Here is a 17,869-nt window from a genome sequence, read left to right as displayed (position 1 = left end):
GATTACCTTTTTCTATTTACTTTGGATTTAATTTGCTTTTCTTTTTCTAGTTTCCTAAGGTGGAAACTTAGATTATTGATGTTAGATTTTTCTTATTATCTAATATATTCATTCAGTGCTATAAATTTATCTTTAAGCACTACTTTCAGTGCATCCCACAGATTTCCATGAGTTGCATTTTCATTTTCATTTAGTTCAAAATATTTTAAATTTATCTTGAGAGTTCTTATTTGACCCACAAGTATATTGTTTAATCTTCAAATATTTGGTCATTTTCCAGCTGTCTTTCTGTTTTTGATTTCTAGTTTAATTCCATTTTTTAAAAGAATTTATTTATTTATTCATGAGAGACACAGAGACAGAGGCAGAGACACAGGCAGAGGGAGAAGCAGGCTCCATACAGAGAGCCTGCCGCAGAACTCAATCCAGGGACTCCAGGATCACATCCTGGGCCGAATGCAGGCGCTCAACCACTGAGCCAGGTGTCCCTAGTTTAATTCCATTTTGATCTGAAAGCAGACGGTGTGTGATTTTCATTCTTTTAAATTTATTAAGGATGTTTTATGACCCAGAATTTCATTCATCTTGGTGAATGTTCATCATGAGCTTGAGAAGCATGTGTATTCTGCTGTTTGTTGAATGAAGTAATGTATAGATGCCCATTATATCCAGTTAATTGATGGTGGTGTTGTGTTCAACTTTATCCTTACTGATTTTCTACCTGCTGAATCTGTCCATTTCTGATAGAGAAGCAAAAGAGTTTTATTTCCATCGGAAATATATGGTTTATTTAATAAATGATAGTGAGAATTAACCATTTTCCTGAAAGAAAACAGACTTTTTGTTTATGACATACAAAAGTAAATTTCAGATACATTATATTTAAATAAAAAATAGCAATTTTAGAAAAAAAATGTTTCTATAAACATGTGGTGGGATAGGCTTGCCTAAGGCAAGCAAGAAAACCCAAGACATAAGGAAGTTTTTAAAAAATTTGTCCTTGTATACCATCAGTAAGAAACAACACCTTTGGGCAGCCCCGGTGGCGCAGCGGTTTAGCGCCACCTGCAGCCCGGGGTGTGATCCTGGAGACCCGGGATCGAGTCCCACATCGGGCTTCCTGCATGGAGCCTGCTTCTCCCCCTGCCTGTGTCTCTGCCTCTCTCTCGCGCTCTCGGAATGAATAAATAAATAAATCTTAAAAAAAAAAAAAAAAGAATCAACACCTTGTTTTGAAGAAAAAGTATTTGTAATACAAATGACAAAGGGTTAATCCACATTATGAATAGCCAAAAAAATTAGTAAAATAAATATAATCTAATAGGAAAGTAGGTGTTATGAAAGGCAAATCATTAAAGTAGAAATCAAATGCCTAGTAAACATAGGAGAGGATGTTCAACTTTATTGTTATTTGGGAAAGTGCAAATTAACACAGACTCCAATTTTCATCTGTGAGAGTTAAAAGAGGTGAGGATATAGGTAAACTGTGTTCTCATATGTTTCTGGTGGGAATTTGAAATGGTGATTTTTGGAAAATGGTCAGGCAAACTGTAGCTAAAGATAGATTTAACCTTTGCCAGTGTATCCCACAGATACAAAAGCACATGTGAATAAAGATATTTATTACAGTGTTACTTGTAGTGACAGGCAAATTCTGTATCCATATATAGCAGAGTTATTAAATAGTGATCTATGCCACAGCTTTAAAAATATTAATGTGTATGTAGCTATTAAGAAGAAAGATAGGGCAGCCCCAGTGGTGCAGCGGTTTAGCGCTGCCTGCAGCCCGGGGTGTGATCCTGGAGACCTGGGATCGAGTCCCGTGTCAGGCCCCCCATGTGGAGCCTGCTTCTCTCTCTGCCTGTATCTCTGTCTCTCTCTCTCTTTCTCTATGAATACATAAATATAAAAAAATCTTAAAAAAAAAAGAAGAAAGATAGATGTATACCTGTTACGTAGAAGGCTGACCCTGTTATATGGCTAAGTTAGAGAAGCTGAATATGAGTATGGTATGATTTCAGTTTGTGTTAAAAAAAAAAATGACGACCCAAATCCCCACATACAAGTATGTATTTATACAGCATAGAGAAAGCTATAGAAGAAAACAGATTAAAAATTCTAACAAATACAATACAAATAACATTAGTTTCTTTGGGAAGGTAGAATGGAAAAAGGAAGGATTATTTTTTCTTTATAGCTTTATATTGATAACAGTCACATATCAGTTTGTGATTTTAAATTTATTTTTAAAAACAGGCATTACTCTAAACTTACTAGCTTTTCCATTCTAATGTTTCCTAAAAAACATTGGAGTATAATACTAGGCTCTTTATCAGTTGTCAAGGATTGGTATTTTAATTAGATACTGTTCCTGTTTTTAAGAATGTTCTTTTACTCTAGGAGAGAAATTAATTCAATAGATACAGTGGGAGTTCAGTGAAATAACAAAATAATCTTGCCTCAGTTGAGAAATCAAAACATCATAAATAAGAGCAAAGTAAGGCATTTTATTAAAATAAAATGACTAAAAATTGCCAGTAAATCTCCAGATTATCTTCAGGCAAAGGGCACTTTTGACCCAAATCAGAATTGTGTATTAAGCATCTTTCAAGATTAAGAAATCATATTTCAGGAAACATAGAGTCAGACACCATCCTGCCAAGGCAGCTGCACACAGCAGATCTTTGTCCCATACGATCTTGTCCCGTAGCTCTTACTTGTCTGAAGGAATGTCTTCAGCAAGAATCATACAGAGTGGCGTGTACTAGTGGAGCCAAGCAGTGTTTGGATATGGGCAGAAACCAGGGTTAAAAGTGCCTGAGAAAGGACTGGAGGGCTTTGTAGGAACACAAGGCCAGCTAAAGCAATGAGATGATACTTCCATCTATCTTTAAGACAGCTGTAATCTGCTTGATCCTTACCTTTGTTCTTTTTTTTTTTTTTAATTTTTTAAAAAATTTTATTTACTTATGATAGTCGTACAGAGAGAGAGACAGAGACATAGGCAGAGGGAGAAGCAGGCTCCATGCACCGGGAGCCCGATGTGGGATTTGATCCCGGGTCTTGAGGATCGCGTCCTGGACCAAAGGCAGGCGCCAAACCGCTGCGCCACCCAGGGATCCCTTTTTTTTTTTTTTTTTTTTGAATGCCCTGACCAACAATTAACCTGATGCTTAACTGGATTATAGTCTCAAATCCCTCCTCCCATTTTCCCTCCCTCCTTCCCTGTTTTTCCTTTTCTCCCTTTTTCTCTGCTTTCCATCTTCTATCTCTTTTTCTATGTCTGATTCTTTATTAAATTAAGCATTAGCCTGATCTTTTCATTGTGTACCACTAATCAGATTTTATGGTGTATTAGACCATATTCTGATATTTTAAAACCTGACTTCTTTTGTATGCTGTGATTATTTTTACTAGCAGGGATGATTTAGTATGTTTCACCTTTTTATTTTGTAATCATTTAGATATTAGCAAAGTAGTATAGAGTAGTCCTTGTGGGTTTTTGCATAGGTTCTGGGGCCAGGTTTCCTGGGATCAAATCCTACTACCTTTTTGGTCTTAGTGGACAGCTTTTTTCCTCAAGATCTGTTTCTCAAATATAAATGGGAATAATAATCATTGAACTATTTTATTTTGTTGGTATGGGATTAAATGAGTTAACCCATGTATGGTAGGTAAAATAGTTTCTGGCACCTAATAATAAATATTGTATTTGCTATCAAAGTTAAATTATAGTTAGTCAGTTTAGCAGACAATTGATTGAATACCCACCAAGTGCCCAGATCTTATGCTAAGTGATAGGATTAGGTATATTTATTGAGTATCTACTATTGGCAAAGCATGGAGGATGTAATAGTGAATAAAATGAAGTCTTCATAGTGTTTATAATACTATTAATGATGATTATATATTAAAATTTGAGGCTGACTTTATTAATGTGATTGACCTTAAATTTTGTTTGTTTTACTTTTAATCTAGGATATCTTGTATTATGAGCAGCTTAAGACAAATGTGATACAACATGACCTTTTGGTGGACAGTCTAATCTATAAAGTAAGTAAAGGTGTACATAGTTTTTTCATTTCAGTAATATCATTAAACAACTATCGAGAGTCTTTTAACATGGGCCTGTACTTTGTATAACACATGTTAACCTTGAAAAATAATTGTAAGCAATCATTGATTGTACTTGTAAAGTTAAGGTTCATCTTCAAGATTTGTAGTCTTCAGTCAATACTGTCCTCCTTCCCTTTGAAGCTGTCCTCATGATCCTTTCCTGGTACTCCCGTTTTTTTGATTAAAAGAATGATAAACATTTTGTGTTCCTATAAATTCAAGTTTTCCACACAAACCGAATAAAAATGCAACTAAAGGAAAACCAGACTATATTTTTCATAGCCAAAATCAGACTAATATTTTTATCTTATTTGTATCATGATTCCTTAGGGCCTGTTTCATTTTTTTTCTTGTATTGAATTCATTTTTTATCTTTTATAGTTTCTAGACATATGGTTAAGTACATCTCAAGTTTTATGATAGGGATACATTGAGATTTTGTCTCCAGGCATCTGATACTGAGTTGAGGGTTGACATGTAAAGGTATAAGCATGAGAGAGGATACGACCAATTCTGGATTAATAATTGGGCTATTTAAAATACTTGGATTTTAAATTAAGGACTTGTAAGATAGAGAAGGCATATTATTTCAGGTCTCAGAAATGGGAGAGAGAAAATTACACATTGGGGACCTAAAGATTTTTATGGGTAAAGTATGACCAAGGTTAATAATAACTACTACTAGCATTTAATGACTGTCTACTGTGCCATATAGTGTTCCAAACTCTTTACATAAATTGTCCTTGATCCTGAAAGCTACCTGAAGAGTAGCAGATACCAGCATTAGGTATCATTTATAGATAAATGATCTTTTTCTTAGGAAAAAGCCCTACATTCTGTAAAATCATACATTAAAGATACTAGAGCTGATAGGGAAAATAGGGTTTGGATACTTTTTGCAACTTTTTAAACAGAGTATTAACAAAAACAGTTATTGATAGTTTGGAAGATGAATGGGACAGCTCCAGTGGGCTGCTCCTGCAGGAGCTATTAAAAATGTACAAATATAATAAAATAGAATGCTAAAAGACTGCAGATTGAAGTGGTGTACTGGGCCACCAAGAGAAAGTACAGGAACTAAGAGATGTGCTGGGGCCAAGGTGTGCCTGCCTGGAGAGCGATCGCCTCCTACAGTCATTCTTTTTTTAAAGATTTTTATTTATTTATTCATGAGTGACACACACAGAGAGAGAGAGAGAGGCCTCTAGAGACACAGGCAGAGGAAGAAGCAGGCTCTATGCAGGGAGCCTGATGTGGAACTCCATCCCGGGACCCCAGGATCATACCCTGGGCCGAAGGCAGGCACTAAACCGCTGAGCCACCTGGGCTGCCCTTATTTTTTATTTTTTAAGATTTTATTTATTTACCCCTACCGCAGGGAGCCCGATGCAAGACTTGATTCTAGGACCCTGGGATCACACCCTGAGCCAAAGGCAGACACTCAACCACTGAGCTACCCAGGCGCCCTAGAATCATTCATTTTTTAATTTTCTTGAAATACAATTATAAGGGCTGATGCCTGTGCAGCAGGTGAGCTGAAGGCATTTTTTCTTGCTGAAGGTTGTAATTCTACCTATAATTTCAGCACACTGATTAAAAGTTGCATGTGAACCCACACAATTTCCATGTTATAATAGATAACCTTCCCTACCATTCCCTTACCCATCAGCCACATACTGACATGTGTTATAGCAAAATAGGAAGTACTATTACTTTACCATTTTACAGAGGAGGGAACTGAAGTAAAGAGAAATTAGTTAAATTCCCATATTAAATAGCAAAGTCACGATTTGAATGTAGGTAATCTGACTTCACAACCACACTTTTTATAAAAATCACTATTCTCTACAAGAAGCAAAGTCTTGACCCTCTCAGAAATTTTACATAGATTTGGATCACAGGTACTATTGTTAACTTTAAGGTCAAATATTCATGCCCAGAGGATTATTTTAGCACCAGCAAAAGGGATGTTTTGGGCTTTAAGACTTTTCAACCTCTTTTTCTATTCAAATCAAAGAAGACTCACAAGAGAAGTAATTCAGAAAGTCGGGAGGGCTAGCATGAGAATTCTCTTTGCTGCCAAAATGAATTTCAGTTTGAATCAGTAAAGAGATAAACAGTTTGTATCTGAAAAATTGAATGTAAGTTTTAATAGAATCAATCCTGACTGTCCACAGCATGAGTATTTTTAGGAAGCTATCTATCTCTGGTTGTTCCCAACTTGTGTATTGAGCTTCGCTGATCTTTTAGGAGCAACTCCAAACATTATTAAAGTCAGCTTTTGAGGGAATGGGCATTTTAAAAAATTATTTGAAGTTTCATTATAGCTCCCTGTGGCGACTAATTTTTAATTTAACTGAAAATAAAGTAGAATTATGTTAGTGCTTAAAGGAATGGATGGAACAAGCCAATACTAAATTTAGAACATCACCAAACCCTAAGCTAAATTATTAAATGTTCTCTCTGGATTGTATTCCCCAACCCCCCAAGGTTGCCCTCTATCCACACTTTCTACAGTTTTATACCACTTACTATGACCTGACAGTTGATGCCAGTGGTTCTCAGCTTTTTCTTCATTACCTCCCTGAAGAGGAAAATCAGTTTTTCTCTAATATAAAAAAACCCTAAACACCAAAAATAAGATTTGGAAGTCTATAAACCATTGTAATATGTAAAATTTTTTGGCCTCCAAGAACTAATTCTCACCCTCTTAGAGGTAGGTAGTATCATCCCTCTTGAGAATGCATGTTCTCTACCTCTATCCATATTATCTTCTGATTAGAAGACTGACCCCTTTCTTTTCTCTTAATTTTAGTGTCTTTAAGTTTTTCTAGACTTTGCACACATTCACTACTCCAGAATCATCCATGATTCATGTTATCCTTCCTTGACTGCCACTTAGCTCCACAGCCTGGTTGGGAAATTTTTAGATTGAGCAATATTATCTTGGATTTCTTCAGTATTTCTGATTGTTTTTGTATTTCTACTATGTATGTATCCTTGCCGGTAAGATTATAGAATTCTTGAAGATAAACAATTGTTTGTTGGGTAATATGCAATGACCAATGACTTACAAGTGAATAATCACAAAGGTATGGAAGATGTTTGGTATTTCAGGGAAGTAGCAAGAATGTGGACTTGAACAGTAGAGGGTGATTTGAAACAGTAATTTGGGCTGGCTTATTATGGTTTCTTCTGGATATTATAATTGCATCTGCTTATCCAACTGTAAAACACTTAAATATTAGATTAAAAGAAAATAAAAATTGAAATAAATAATAAGGAATTACTAATGGAACCTAAAAAGTTGTGAACAATTTGAGGTCCAATAATGTGTCACATATATTAGTCAAATAAATTTATAGCAGTGATGAAATCTAATTGAGGCATTTATAATCATCTATAAGTAAAATTATTGTATTAGTTCTCAACAATGCATTTATGTCCTAGTACTATAGACATATTTCTTTAGGTTCTTTTCAATACTCTCTACCTTTAATTATAGGATGTGAAGTTGACAGCAAGCAATGATGATTATTATTTTGTATTTGAAGATTATTTATATCAGGTAAGTTGAAAAATCAAAATATATAATGTGCTTGTTTTAAGTGCTCTAACTCAGCATACTTTAGGAGATAACTCTGTTTTTAACTGAATCCTCCTGAAATCTAAGCCATGTTTGCTTTTTTATCAAATATTCTAAGTTTAGAATAAGGTTAACTTTTTTTCTTATGTGGAATTGGGTGGGAGAACAAGAGTTCTCAAATGAGTGTTTGGACTGTTTCTTTTGGTAATATTTGCTATGATCAGGAGAGGTATAGGCACAGATTCTTAAAGTGGGTGTGAAACTCATACTTAAGCCATCCCAAGATGTTTAGAAAAAACATTTTGCATGACCCTTTTCTATTAAAAGTATTGAATAAATAATTAAATGTGTTGAAATCAGTTTGAGACGTCTTGATTATTCTTTTGATCATTTCATATGCTGATGTAGATATTTAGGTCCCTACTTAAGTCTCTTTTACATCTACTAAAATTAAAACAGCTTATCATGAATAGAAAATATGTAATTTATATTGAACTCCCTAGATGATATTCTTTTTAAATCTTAAAAGATCGGGATGCCTGGGAGGTTCAGTGGTTGAGCGTCTGCCGTCGGCTCAGGCCATGATCCCGGGGTCCTGGGATCAAGTCCCACATCAGGCTTCCTGCATGGAGCCTGCTTCTCCCTCTGCCTGTGTCTCTGCCTCTCTCTGTGTTTGTCTCTCATGAATGAATAAATACAATCTTTAAGAAAAAATGAAAAAAAATCTTAAAAGATCACATATATTTATTAATAATTTGATTTTGAGTGTCAATATAAATGTCATGGTGAAAATATCTAGTTTCCGCTAAGTAATTTCAGCTTGATTAATATAAATCAGTTCCAACTGTTTGGATTAGCAGATTTCTGTTGGTAATAGAGGTGGTAGTATGTATCTGTTTTTTAAGAAAAAGATAGACTTAAAAAAGATTCTCTCAAGGTTTAATAGGTCATTTATTCGAAGAACTGGAACCCGAAGACTTTATTTATAAATTAAATTTTGAAATAACCCTAGAAATAAATTTAAGAGGATTTTAATAATTTCACATATATGATTAGTTTTTTATTTTAAAAAACAATAAAGATTTAAAATTCCATTTTTAATGTAAAGTCAGTTATTAATTAAAATTTAGAAACTACAAAAATCTGAAAGTTTATTTACATATGTCACCAGTATATACTCCAGTGTTTAGGTGTTAGAATCAGTAAAATTTTTAATATACAGGTAAAGTTAATATTTCATTTAGATATTAATGTTATTTTACTGATGACTTCTAAACTTAAGAAAATTGAATAGATATTATCACTTTTGGAATGGTAGCATGGAACTATCCCCAGCAGAAAAATCCATGACTGGTGAAAATTATTTTTAAAACAACACCATTTAGAGTATCTGAAAATGGTCCTAAGGTATACATCAAGTCAGAAAAAGACACTATTTACAAGCAGCTACTAAATCCCAGTAAGAACAGTCTGTGGCACTTGAGCCATGTCTCCCTCCCATCAGCCCTAGATCAATTAAGACAGAAGCTTCAGTTCATTTGAGTGTGACCAAGAAGATGGGGTTCCCTTTCTCTCTAGCTTCCAGTCAAGGGCTATGGTAGCTCTACAGAAGGTGTAGGTAGACAGTATTTCTCATATCCTTCAGCTCTTTGTTGCAGATGCTAAATTCCAGAATATTGCTGCCAGGAAGTCAGAAGCTCCCTTCTTTACCTAACCTCCATGCACAGGCCAGGGCCCAAATGCTCTACTGCTCTCAGTAGGCTGAGAATACTAGGGCCCCATTGCACTCACCCCAGTTTGCTCACTGGGAGAGGCAAGCCAAGAACACCAGAGGTTACTGTCCCTAAGCAGTGCCCTTCTCACAAATCAGAAGTGGGCCACTGTCCCTACACCTAGCTCCAGAGCAGTGACTCAGAGATTTTGCCTAGTGACATCAGAGACCCTGAAGCTGTCCACAAAGAACTGACTTTAAAATGGAGTGTGGGAAAGTTCAAGCCTAATGGGCTTCTCTAAAACAATGGAGATTTTAGGGATCCCCGGGTAGCTCAGCGGTTTAGTGCCTGCCTTCAGCCCAGGGCGTGATCCTGGAGTCCTGGGATCAAGTCCCACGTCAGGTTTCCTGCATGGAGCCTGTTTCTCCCTCTGCCTGTGCTCTGCCTCTCTTTCTCTTTGTGTCTCTCATGAATAAATAAATAAAATCTTTTAAAAAAAATGGAGATTTTAATGATAGACAATTAAGAGGAGACCATTAGCTTCATAAGAGTAACAAGCTAAGCCACAAACTACTAGTTTACAGAGAGACCAGAGAAAGAAACAACTGGGAAGAGTCTTTTGCAGGGCAGTAACAAATTTCAAAGACTGGCCTCAAAAATAACTTCTGTAAAAGATTCAGAATTTAATTGGATCAAACTGTGGTACAACTAATGCCTGAGAAGGTTGTTGAAAATAGTAGAGCAATCCCCTGGTGGTTAGTGGAGCCTAACATCTGGTTGTGATACTGGGGCAGAAAGCTTAGCAGAGAGGTCAGAGACAGAGAGAGCCCTGATAAAACTTGTGCCATGGAGGAGTGACTGTATACACAAGGCTGCACCCTCTGAGAGGTTTCACACTGTGAGACAAATGAACTTTGATAAAATATTCCACCCAAGTCAGTAAACAAATAAACAAGCAAACTCATGTTTGATGTAGTCTCATTTATTTTTGCTTTTGTCCCTTGTGCTTTGGGCATGATATCCAGGAAAACACTGCCAAGACCAATGTCAAGGAGATTTTCTCTATGCTTCCTTCTAGGCGTTTTATGATTCAGGTCTTAAATTTAAATCTTTAATCCACTTTAAGGTCACTTTTGTGACCAATGTAAAATAGGAGTCCAATTCCATTTTTCTGCATGTGTTTATTCCCAGCACCATTTATTGAAATACTATCCTTTCAGGGGCACCTGGGTGGTTCAGTGGTTGAGCATCTGCCTTTGGCTCGGGGTGTGATCCTGGGGTCCTGGGATTGAGTCTTGCATCAGGCTCCCCACAGGGAGCCTGCTTCTCCCTCTGCCTATGTCTCTGCCTCTCTCTCCGTGTCTCTCATGAATAAATAAATAACATCTTTAAAAAAAGTACTATCCTTTCTGCATTGAATATTCTTGACTCCCTTGTTTAATATGAGTTGACTGTATATGCAAGGGTTTACTTCTGTGCTCTTAATTCTATTCCGTTGGTCTGTGCGTGTATTTTTATGCCAATACCATATGGTTTTGAGTATAGTAGCTTTGAAGTATAGTTTGAAATCAGGAAGTGTAATTCCTCTGGCTTTATTCTTTCTCAAGATTGCTTTAACTAACTAATCAGGGTCCTTCATGTTTTTATACAAGTTTTAGGATCAGTTTTTCTATTTTTATGAAAAATGCCATAGGAATTTTGATAGGGATTGCTTTGAATCTGTAGGTGGGTTTCGGTCATACGGACATTTCAACAATGTTATTTCTTCTGATCTGTGAATGGGGATATTTTTTCCATTTGTGTCTTCTTCAATTTCTTTCATCAAAGTCTTAGACTTATCAGTGTATAGGCCTTTCAACTCCTTGGTTAATTTTATTCCTTAGTATCTTATTCTTTGGGATGTTATTGTGAATGGAATTGTTTTCTTTCTTTCCTTTTTTTTCAGCTGTTTTTAGTGTATAAAAATGCATCTGTTTTCTGTATGTTGGTTTTGTAGCCTACAACTTTACTGAATTGGTTGGTTAGTTCTAGCAGCTTTTTGGTGGAGTCTTTTGGATTTTTTATGTATATAATATTGATGCAGGCAGGCTGGGTCTGAGGACTCAGAGGGGGTCCCACTGGACCAGCCAAGAGGGGTCCTCCTTGGCTTTACAGAGGATGGAAATCAAACACGAGCCAGCAAGAAGTGAAAGCAGAGTTTATTGAAGGTATATAGAGAGAGCAGATACATAAAGAGTGTCTGAGTGATTCAGAAAGGAAAAGAGGGAGTCTTTGCTTGGGGTCTGAGGTTTTTATTAACAATTGTGGTCTGGTACATGTGTCTTCTCAGGCATCCAGGAACTGGTCAGAATGATGACAGGGTCCAGGTGTCCATCGTAAGTCACTTATTGCCTGGAGCCAGGAGGTCTTGATGTCAAGGTGTTTAGTGACAGTGGTCTGTAATATGCACATAATGGCCTCTCCTGGTCACTCCTTAGATGTTATCTATTGTGCTGGAAGACTCCAAAGAAATCATTAATTCTTTGTCCCTTACAAGGAGAACATACATCAAGGCACGTGTAGGGCAGGGGTGTAGGTCCTAGCAAGTATAGAAGCTGGAAAAGAAGCAAAGGGCAAAAAGCAACTTTTTTTTTTTTTAAATGGGGTCCCTTTGGTTTCCCGGTCTCATTCCCTGCTATGGGATTTTTATCCTCCTTTTTCTTACAAGGTGTTGAAGGGCGAAGGTCTCATCTTCTGTAGCTTCTTCAGGCTGAAAGGGATTGTAGACCTTGCCTACTCAGTCATATAAAAATCCCAATGAAGTGAAGGGCTCCTACTTGTAGATTATCAGAGATGTTCTTCAGGCCTAATCCTAAGAATAGAACGCCTCCCAGAGAATACTTGTTCTGATAATTTTTCTGACATATTTATGCAGAATACGCAACAGCAAAAGCTCCCACAGCAAAGAAGCAGCCCTAGTGTAACTACTGTTACTATTAGTAAAAGAAGCTTTTTCCACCAAGACCACCCATTTCCGCCGTACCAGGAAGAAATCCAATCATTGAGGGAACCAGAGGAGTCAGACATTGCTTCAATTTGAGTATGCATGTCTGATAAAAGTTCAGATACATTAGCTGAGTTATCTGGGATATATACACAACATTCAGTCTTAATGATAGCACAGGTTCCTCCTTGAGCTGCTGTTATTATGTCTAAGGCCATCCTATTCTGTAATACAGCCTTTCTCATCAATGCAACTTCAGAATTTAAGAGGACGAGCGCATGCATAGTATCATTAAGGGCGTGTGTGGTATAGTTTGCGAGGGCCTCTACGTGCCAGATTATGTCTTCTATTCCCAGTTGGGGCAGGAAAATACCTACCAGGTGATCATACCAGTGGAAGACTGACCGTGTCCAGCGATGCAGTAGATGGGGATAATTTGCAGGCATAGATATTTCTTTACGCAATTTCCCTTGTATCCAGGGAAAGCCCAGGGTACAACGTCCTATCCATCCAGGGGGTAGCCACGGCCACAAATTTGTACCACATAGCCATTGAGTTCCATTGGGTGCTAACCATCTGATGCTTGGTCGTCTTATCCAATCAGTAGCAAACCAGTCAGTTGCTTGTAAAATAATGATATGGTTACAAGATCTTGAGGAGAGCCATCCTAATTCACGGGTGCTGTTAGGCCAGGCGTCATAGGTATGATTTCTTTGCTCCCAGCATAAAAGAGCTTTCTGATTTAATTGGCCTATGGTAGGAGTAAGCCACATAAATTCGTCCCATACTTGAAAATAACCATCCTCAGTATATCTCATATTATTAGTCTTACTTATTCCCCACAGTGCTTTCTTACTTTGAATCTTAGAGTTGGCGAATTCAGTCATGATTTTGGCAGTCTGGGAGAAGGAGAAAGGTTTTCTGTGGCCTGGAGAATTCCAGGTAGTATTTACCATGGGCCAATGAGAGACATTGCTGTTAGTGATAGAGATGTCCCTATATATGCTTGTATTTGGCTGGATAACCATATCTTTTATATATTGGTGTAAATAATGCCAGTCTGTGCCTTGTAAAGGAGAAACCCACCACGGGAGGCCTGAGCTGCTGGACAAAGGGAGGAGGCCACAAATCCAGCAGGAACTTTTCTGTAAACTCTCAGCGTAGTGTTGAGCCCATTGCAAAAATAAATTGGGGTTATTTGCTTTTCCTAGGGATAGGTAAGATAAGAGTAAATTCAGAAAAATGAAAGGTTTAAAAAGCGTCATCGAGCCTTACTTATTGGTCCTTTAGTGCAGTAACTTTAGGCTTTTCCTCAGGTTCGCAGGTATGGATGGGTTCCAGGAGCTTCGGGTAGACACTGCAGCTGGTATTTTCTTGAAAAGATAGTTTAAATTGTTCACAGGCTCACAGGCATATGTGTCCCCTTCTTCCCTTGGAGGCAGCATCAGAGTTGGCTCCTGCAGAGACTCAGGAGAGAGAGGTTTGATTCTGGACAAGTGAACCCAGCTAAAGATACCTTTAAGTTTTACTGCTATGGGGATGCTGAGTAAAAGTTGATTAGGCCCTTCCCACCTTGGCTCCAGCTGATCTTCAGGTGACCCCTTTTTCCATGTTTTCAATAATACTTTGCTCCCTAATGGTTATTGGCACAGACTAGGGTTTAGAAGTATTTTATGTCCATGCTTTTGGAGAGACTAATGTTACCCAGACTAGTAACCTATTTTAAAATTTGATTGGTATCCTCCGCAAACCATAAAGTCGCAGTGAGAAAAGATTTCCTATATATCAAAGGGGCTCAATTTAAGACTCCCCGTTGGAGCCACTCTTATTCTTAGTAAAGCAATCAGTAACATCTTATACCATGTTTCAGGAGTTCCTTGACAGTTTTGCCAAAGTTTGTTTAAAGATATAGTTCATTTTGTCCACTTTTCCTGAAGTTTGAGGCCTCTGTAAGGCATGGAGTTGATAGCAGATCCCTAAGGTAATCGTTATTTTAGCAGTGAAAGAGAGTCCATTATCACTTTGCAGACTCCTAGGTATGACTTCCTTTAACAAGATCTTAGAAACCTCTAAAGCCCTGTCTGTCCTATAGGGAAGGCCTTTACCCACCATGTAAATGTATCCATATAAAGCAGCAGATACTTCTATCCCAAATAGGATGGTATTTGAGTGAAGTCAATTTGCCAGTGTTCCCCATGGTAAGTGCCTCTTTGTTTCACTGGCATAATTAAGAGAGAAGGCATAGGGAGAAATCCTGGTCATCTCTAACACAAATATCACATGCTCTGGTAACTTCTCATATGGTTTTGGTTAGATTCTTTCCTCTGAATACTTGCTGTAATTTTCCATAGTGTCTCTACCAAAGTGAGTGGAATCGTGTATTTGCTTAATTATTTTCTTTTCTTTTTTTTTTTTCATTTTAAACAAGTTTATTTAAACAAGACGCTTGACTTGAAAACTATCTAGGATTCATTTCCTTTAGAGTGATTTATCCCTACTTAAAGACAGATCACCTTACATGTAATGGCTACATATAAAAAAGTTATAAAATTGGCCTTAGTCTTACTATGATAAATGAAAAATGCTAAAATTCCCCAGTCAAGATATGCAAAGATTTTTATGTTGTCCTTTTCTTGTTAAACCGTGATAGCAGAACTTGCTGGAATATAAAGAGAAGAGCTAACTGAGCATGACACGAATGGAAAGAGGGGATATTCTCACAGAACCAGTATTCCCCCCCCCCCAGCCCATCTCTATTTGATGTCGAACAAAACATACATTGGCCATTCAGTTTTTTAAAAAAGTGCAATGTGCGCATACACATGTATAGTTACTTTATGTCTGCCAAGGGAATGGGGAAGGGGAAGACTAAACAATAGAGAAAACTATCGTGTAGTAGTCAGTGTGGTGGAGCCAGGTTGCAATTGAGAATGTCTTCCCCGTTGGGAGCAAGAGTCCTGGAGTAGAGTGGCGGGTTCCCTTCTTAGAAGAGGCCTCCTGTCTGCTGCTGGAACACATCAATTATGTCTTCATCCTGCATCTCTAGCAGTGCCGGCGTGTCTGTCCCCTTGATTGGGTGCCCATCAAATCGGAATCTGACCTGTGTCACTGCCAGTCCCTGTCGCTCACAGTAGGCTTTCATCAGCTTGCTAAGTAGTGTATGCTTCTTAATCTTAAAGTACACCACAGAACCATCCTGCCCTGCCACCTTCAAATGAATATGTTCATTGTTCTCAGTCATGACTTCTTCCTTGGGCTTTCCCTCAGCCATGGCGAGCGCCGGAGTCTCCTCAGCCACCACTTCACCAAGGAGGTGCCAGGTCCGCACTAAGTGAGCACACAAGCAGCACCAGGAGTGGCAGAAGAAGGCTTAATTATTTTCCATTGCAATGCCTTGGGGAGTACATATATATTATTTAATGTATACCATCCCAGTCGATTTCAGATCCCTTTTGAGAGGCCCATTGAGCCTCCAAGGGAGTATAGTTTGGGCTTACTTCTGGCAGAGGACCTTCTGGAGGCTAAAACCTGTGTAGCAGGCTTATCCTTTGCCACCACTTTTGCTACTCTGTCAGCAAAATTGTTTCCTTTACTTGTTGTGGTTTGGTCTTTTGAGTGTCCTTTACTCTGTACAACTGCCACCTTCTACTGAAGCTGTACAACTTCCAATGATGTTCAGATTTTCTCTTTATGTTTTATAGGAGAGCTTTTGGAATTAAATAATACCCAGTCTCTACAAATGGCTGCATGGGCATGAAATATTAAGAAGCCATATTTAGAATCAGTATATATATTTAGCTTTAACCCTTTACCTAGTTGTAGTGCTCAGATTAAAGTTACTGATTTGGCCTTTGTGCTGAAGTATGGGAAGGCAAAGCTTTTGCTTCAGTTATATCTTGTAGGCTGACAATAGCATATCTGATTTTTCTGGTTCCCTCGTGCGTAAAGCTACTTCCATCTGTCAACCATTCAGCCTCTGGATTGGGTAGCGGTCCATCCTTTAAAACAGGCCTACTAGAATATATTTGCTGTACAGTGTCCATGCAGGAGTGGATTGGAAGCCCCTGCTTGCCTTCATCAGGTAATAGAGGTGCTGGTTTTAAATCTCTACACACCTAGAGGATTAGTTACATCAGGGGTGTCGAGGAGGTCTTGACACATCAGTAATTTCTCTTCTGTTAACCATTCATGCCCTTTGGCCACTAAAACCCCTTGGACTTGATGTGGGATCATGACATCCAGATATTGTCGTAGAGTAAATTTATTAGCTTTACCAGGGGCAGTCACAACCACTGCTTGTAAACATCATGGCCATCCTTCTGCTACCAGATCTAATTGGAGAAATAAGCGACTGGTCTAGGAACAGGTCTGAATTTTTGAGTTGGGACCCTAAGGCTATTCCTCTCCTTTTTCACACAGATGAGGTGAAGGGTTTTTCCAGGTTTGGGAGCCCCAAGACAGGAGGAGTGCTCAGTTTTTCTTTCAGACCTTTGAAGGCTTGGTAACAGTCATTATTCCATCCCAGGGGTTCTAGATCACTACCTTGTAATGCTTTATAAAGGGGTTTGGCCATAAGGCTACACTCTAGAATCCAAATGTGACAAAAGCCTACCATGCTTAATTAAGAAGGTTCTTAATTGCCTTTTTGCTTGTGGTACTAAAATATTCATGTGGCCGATTTTCTGTCCTGGGCCAATGCCTGTGCCCTTGAAGTGAGGATATAGTGTAGATATATTGGACCTTCTCTTTAGAAGTCTGGGCTTTCTGGGGAGACACTCTGTACCCCCACTGCCCCTAAAAAGTTAGGGTGAGGATTGTATTTTCATCAGAATCCTCTTTTGTTGGCCTTGCAGTCAATATATCACCCACATATTGAAGTTCTATTAATCAGTTTTAAATCCCCTCATTCCCTTTTTTTTTTTTTTTTAATTTATTTATTTATGATAGTCACAGAGAGAGAGAGAGAGAGGCAGAGGGAGAAGCAGGCTCCACGCACCGGGAGCCCGACGTGGGACTCGATCCCGGGTCTCCAGGATCATGCCCTGGGCCAAAGGCAGGTGCCAAACCGCTGCGCCACCCAGGGATCCCCCCTCATTCCCTTTTTAAAGCATTCCCAAACAAATGTGAGCTGTCTTGGAATCCCTGAGGCAGCACCGTCCAGGTCCTGGTGAGCTGGGAGGTCTCACTACAATCAGGGTCAGTCCATTCAAAAACAAAAAGATATGGGGAGTCAGGATGTTCTGGTAAGCAGAAGAAAGCATCCTTTAGCTCATACCATAAACTCGTTTGCACCTGAAAGATCTTGTATCAGTGTAGTATAAGGGTTAGGGACTATAAGATGAATAGGGTTCACTGCCTCAGTAGTTGCTCTCAGATCCTGGATAAAACAGTGGGTCCCCTTTTGGCTTCTTAACTGGTAGAATGGGGGATATTGCAGGGTAACTGACAAGGAGTTAATAATCTATATTTCAA

At 38.3% G+C, this 17,869-nt stretch overlaps 2 protein-coding genes across 5 annotated transcripts in view; one reads left to right on the top strand and one right to left on the bottom strand.

Annotated features, from left to right (window-relative positions):
- Nucleotides 1-17,869, top strand: part of TBC1D19 (TBC1 domain family member 19) — a 141,168-nt gene that overhangs the window by 75,069 nt on the left and 48,230 nt on the right. For all 4 annotated transcript variants that reach the window (XM_041752578.1, XM_041752581.1, XM_041752580.1 and 1 more), the window contains 2 exons: nt 3,979-4,053; nt 7,622-7,684. In XM_041752578.1, the coding sequence (XP_041608512.1) occupies nt 3,979-4,053; nt 7,622-7,684 (138 nt within the window). The remainder of the gene's footprint in view (nt 1-3,978; nt 4,054-7,621; nt 7,685-17,869) is intronic.
- LOC121489495 (small ubiquitin-related modifier 2-like) lies at nt 15,137-15,758 on the bottom strand. Its single transcript, XM_041752583.1, has one exon. The coding sequence runs from the start codon at nt 15,666-15,668 to the stop codon at nt 15,381-15,383; it is 288 nt and encodes a 95-aa protein (XP_041608517.1). The 5' UTR covers nt 15,669-15,758; the 3' UTR covers nt 15,137-15,380.

Source organism: Vulpes lagopus, chromosome 4, assembly GCF_018345385.1.
Source record: "Vulpes lagopus strain Blue_001 chromosome 4, ASM1834538v1, whole genome shotgun sequence".
NCBI lineage: Eukaryota > Metazoa > Chordata > Mammalia > Carnivora > Canidae > Vulpes > Vulpes lagopus.
This window is presented reverse-complemented; position numbering and strand designations above follow the sequence as displayed.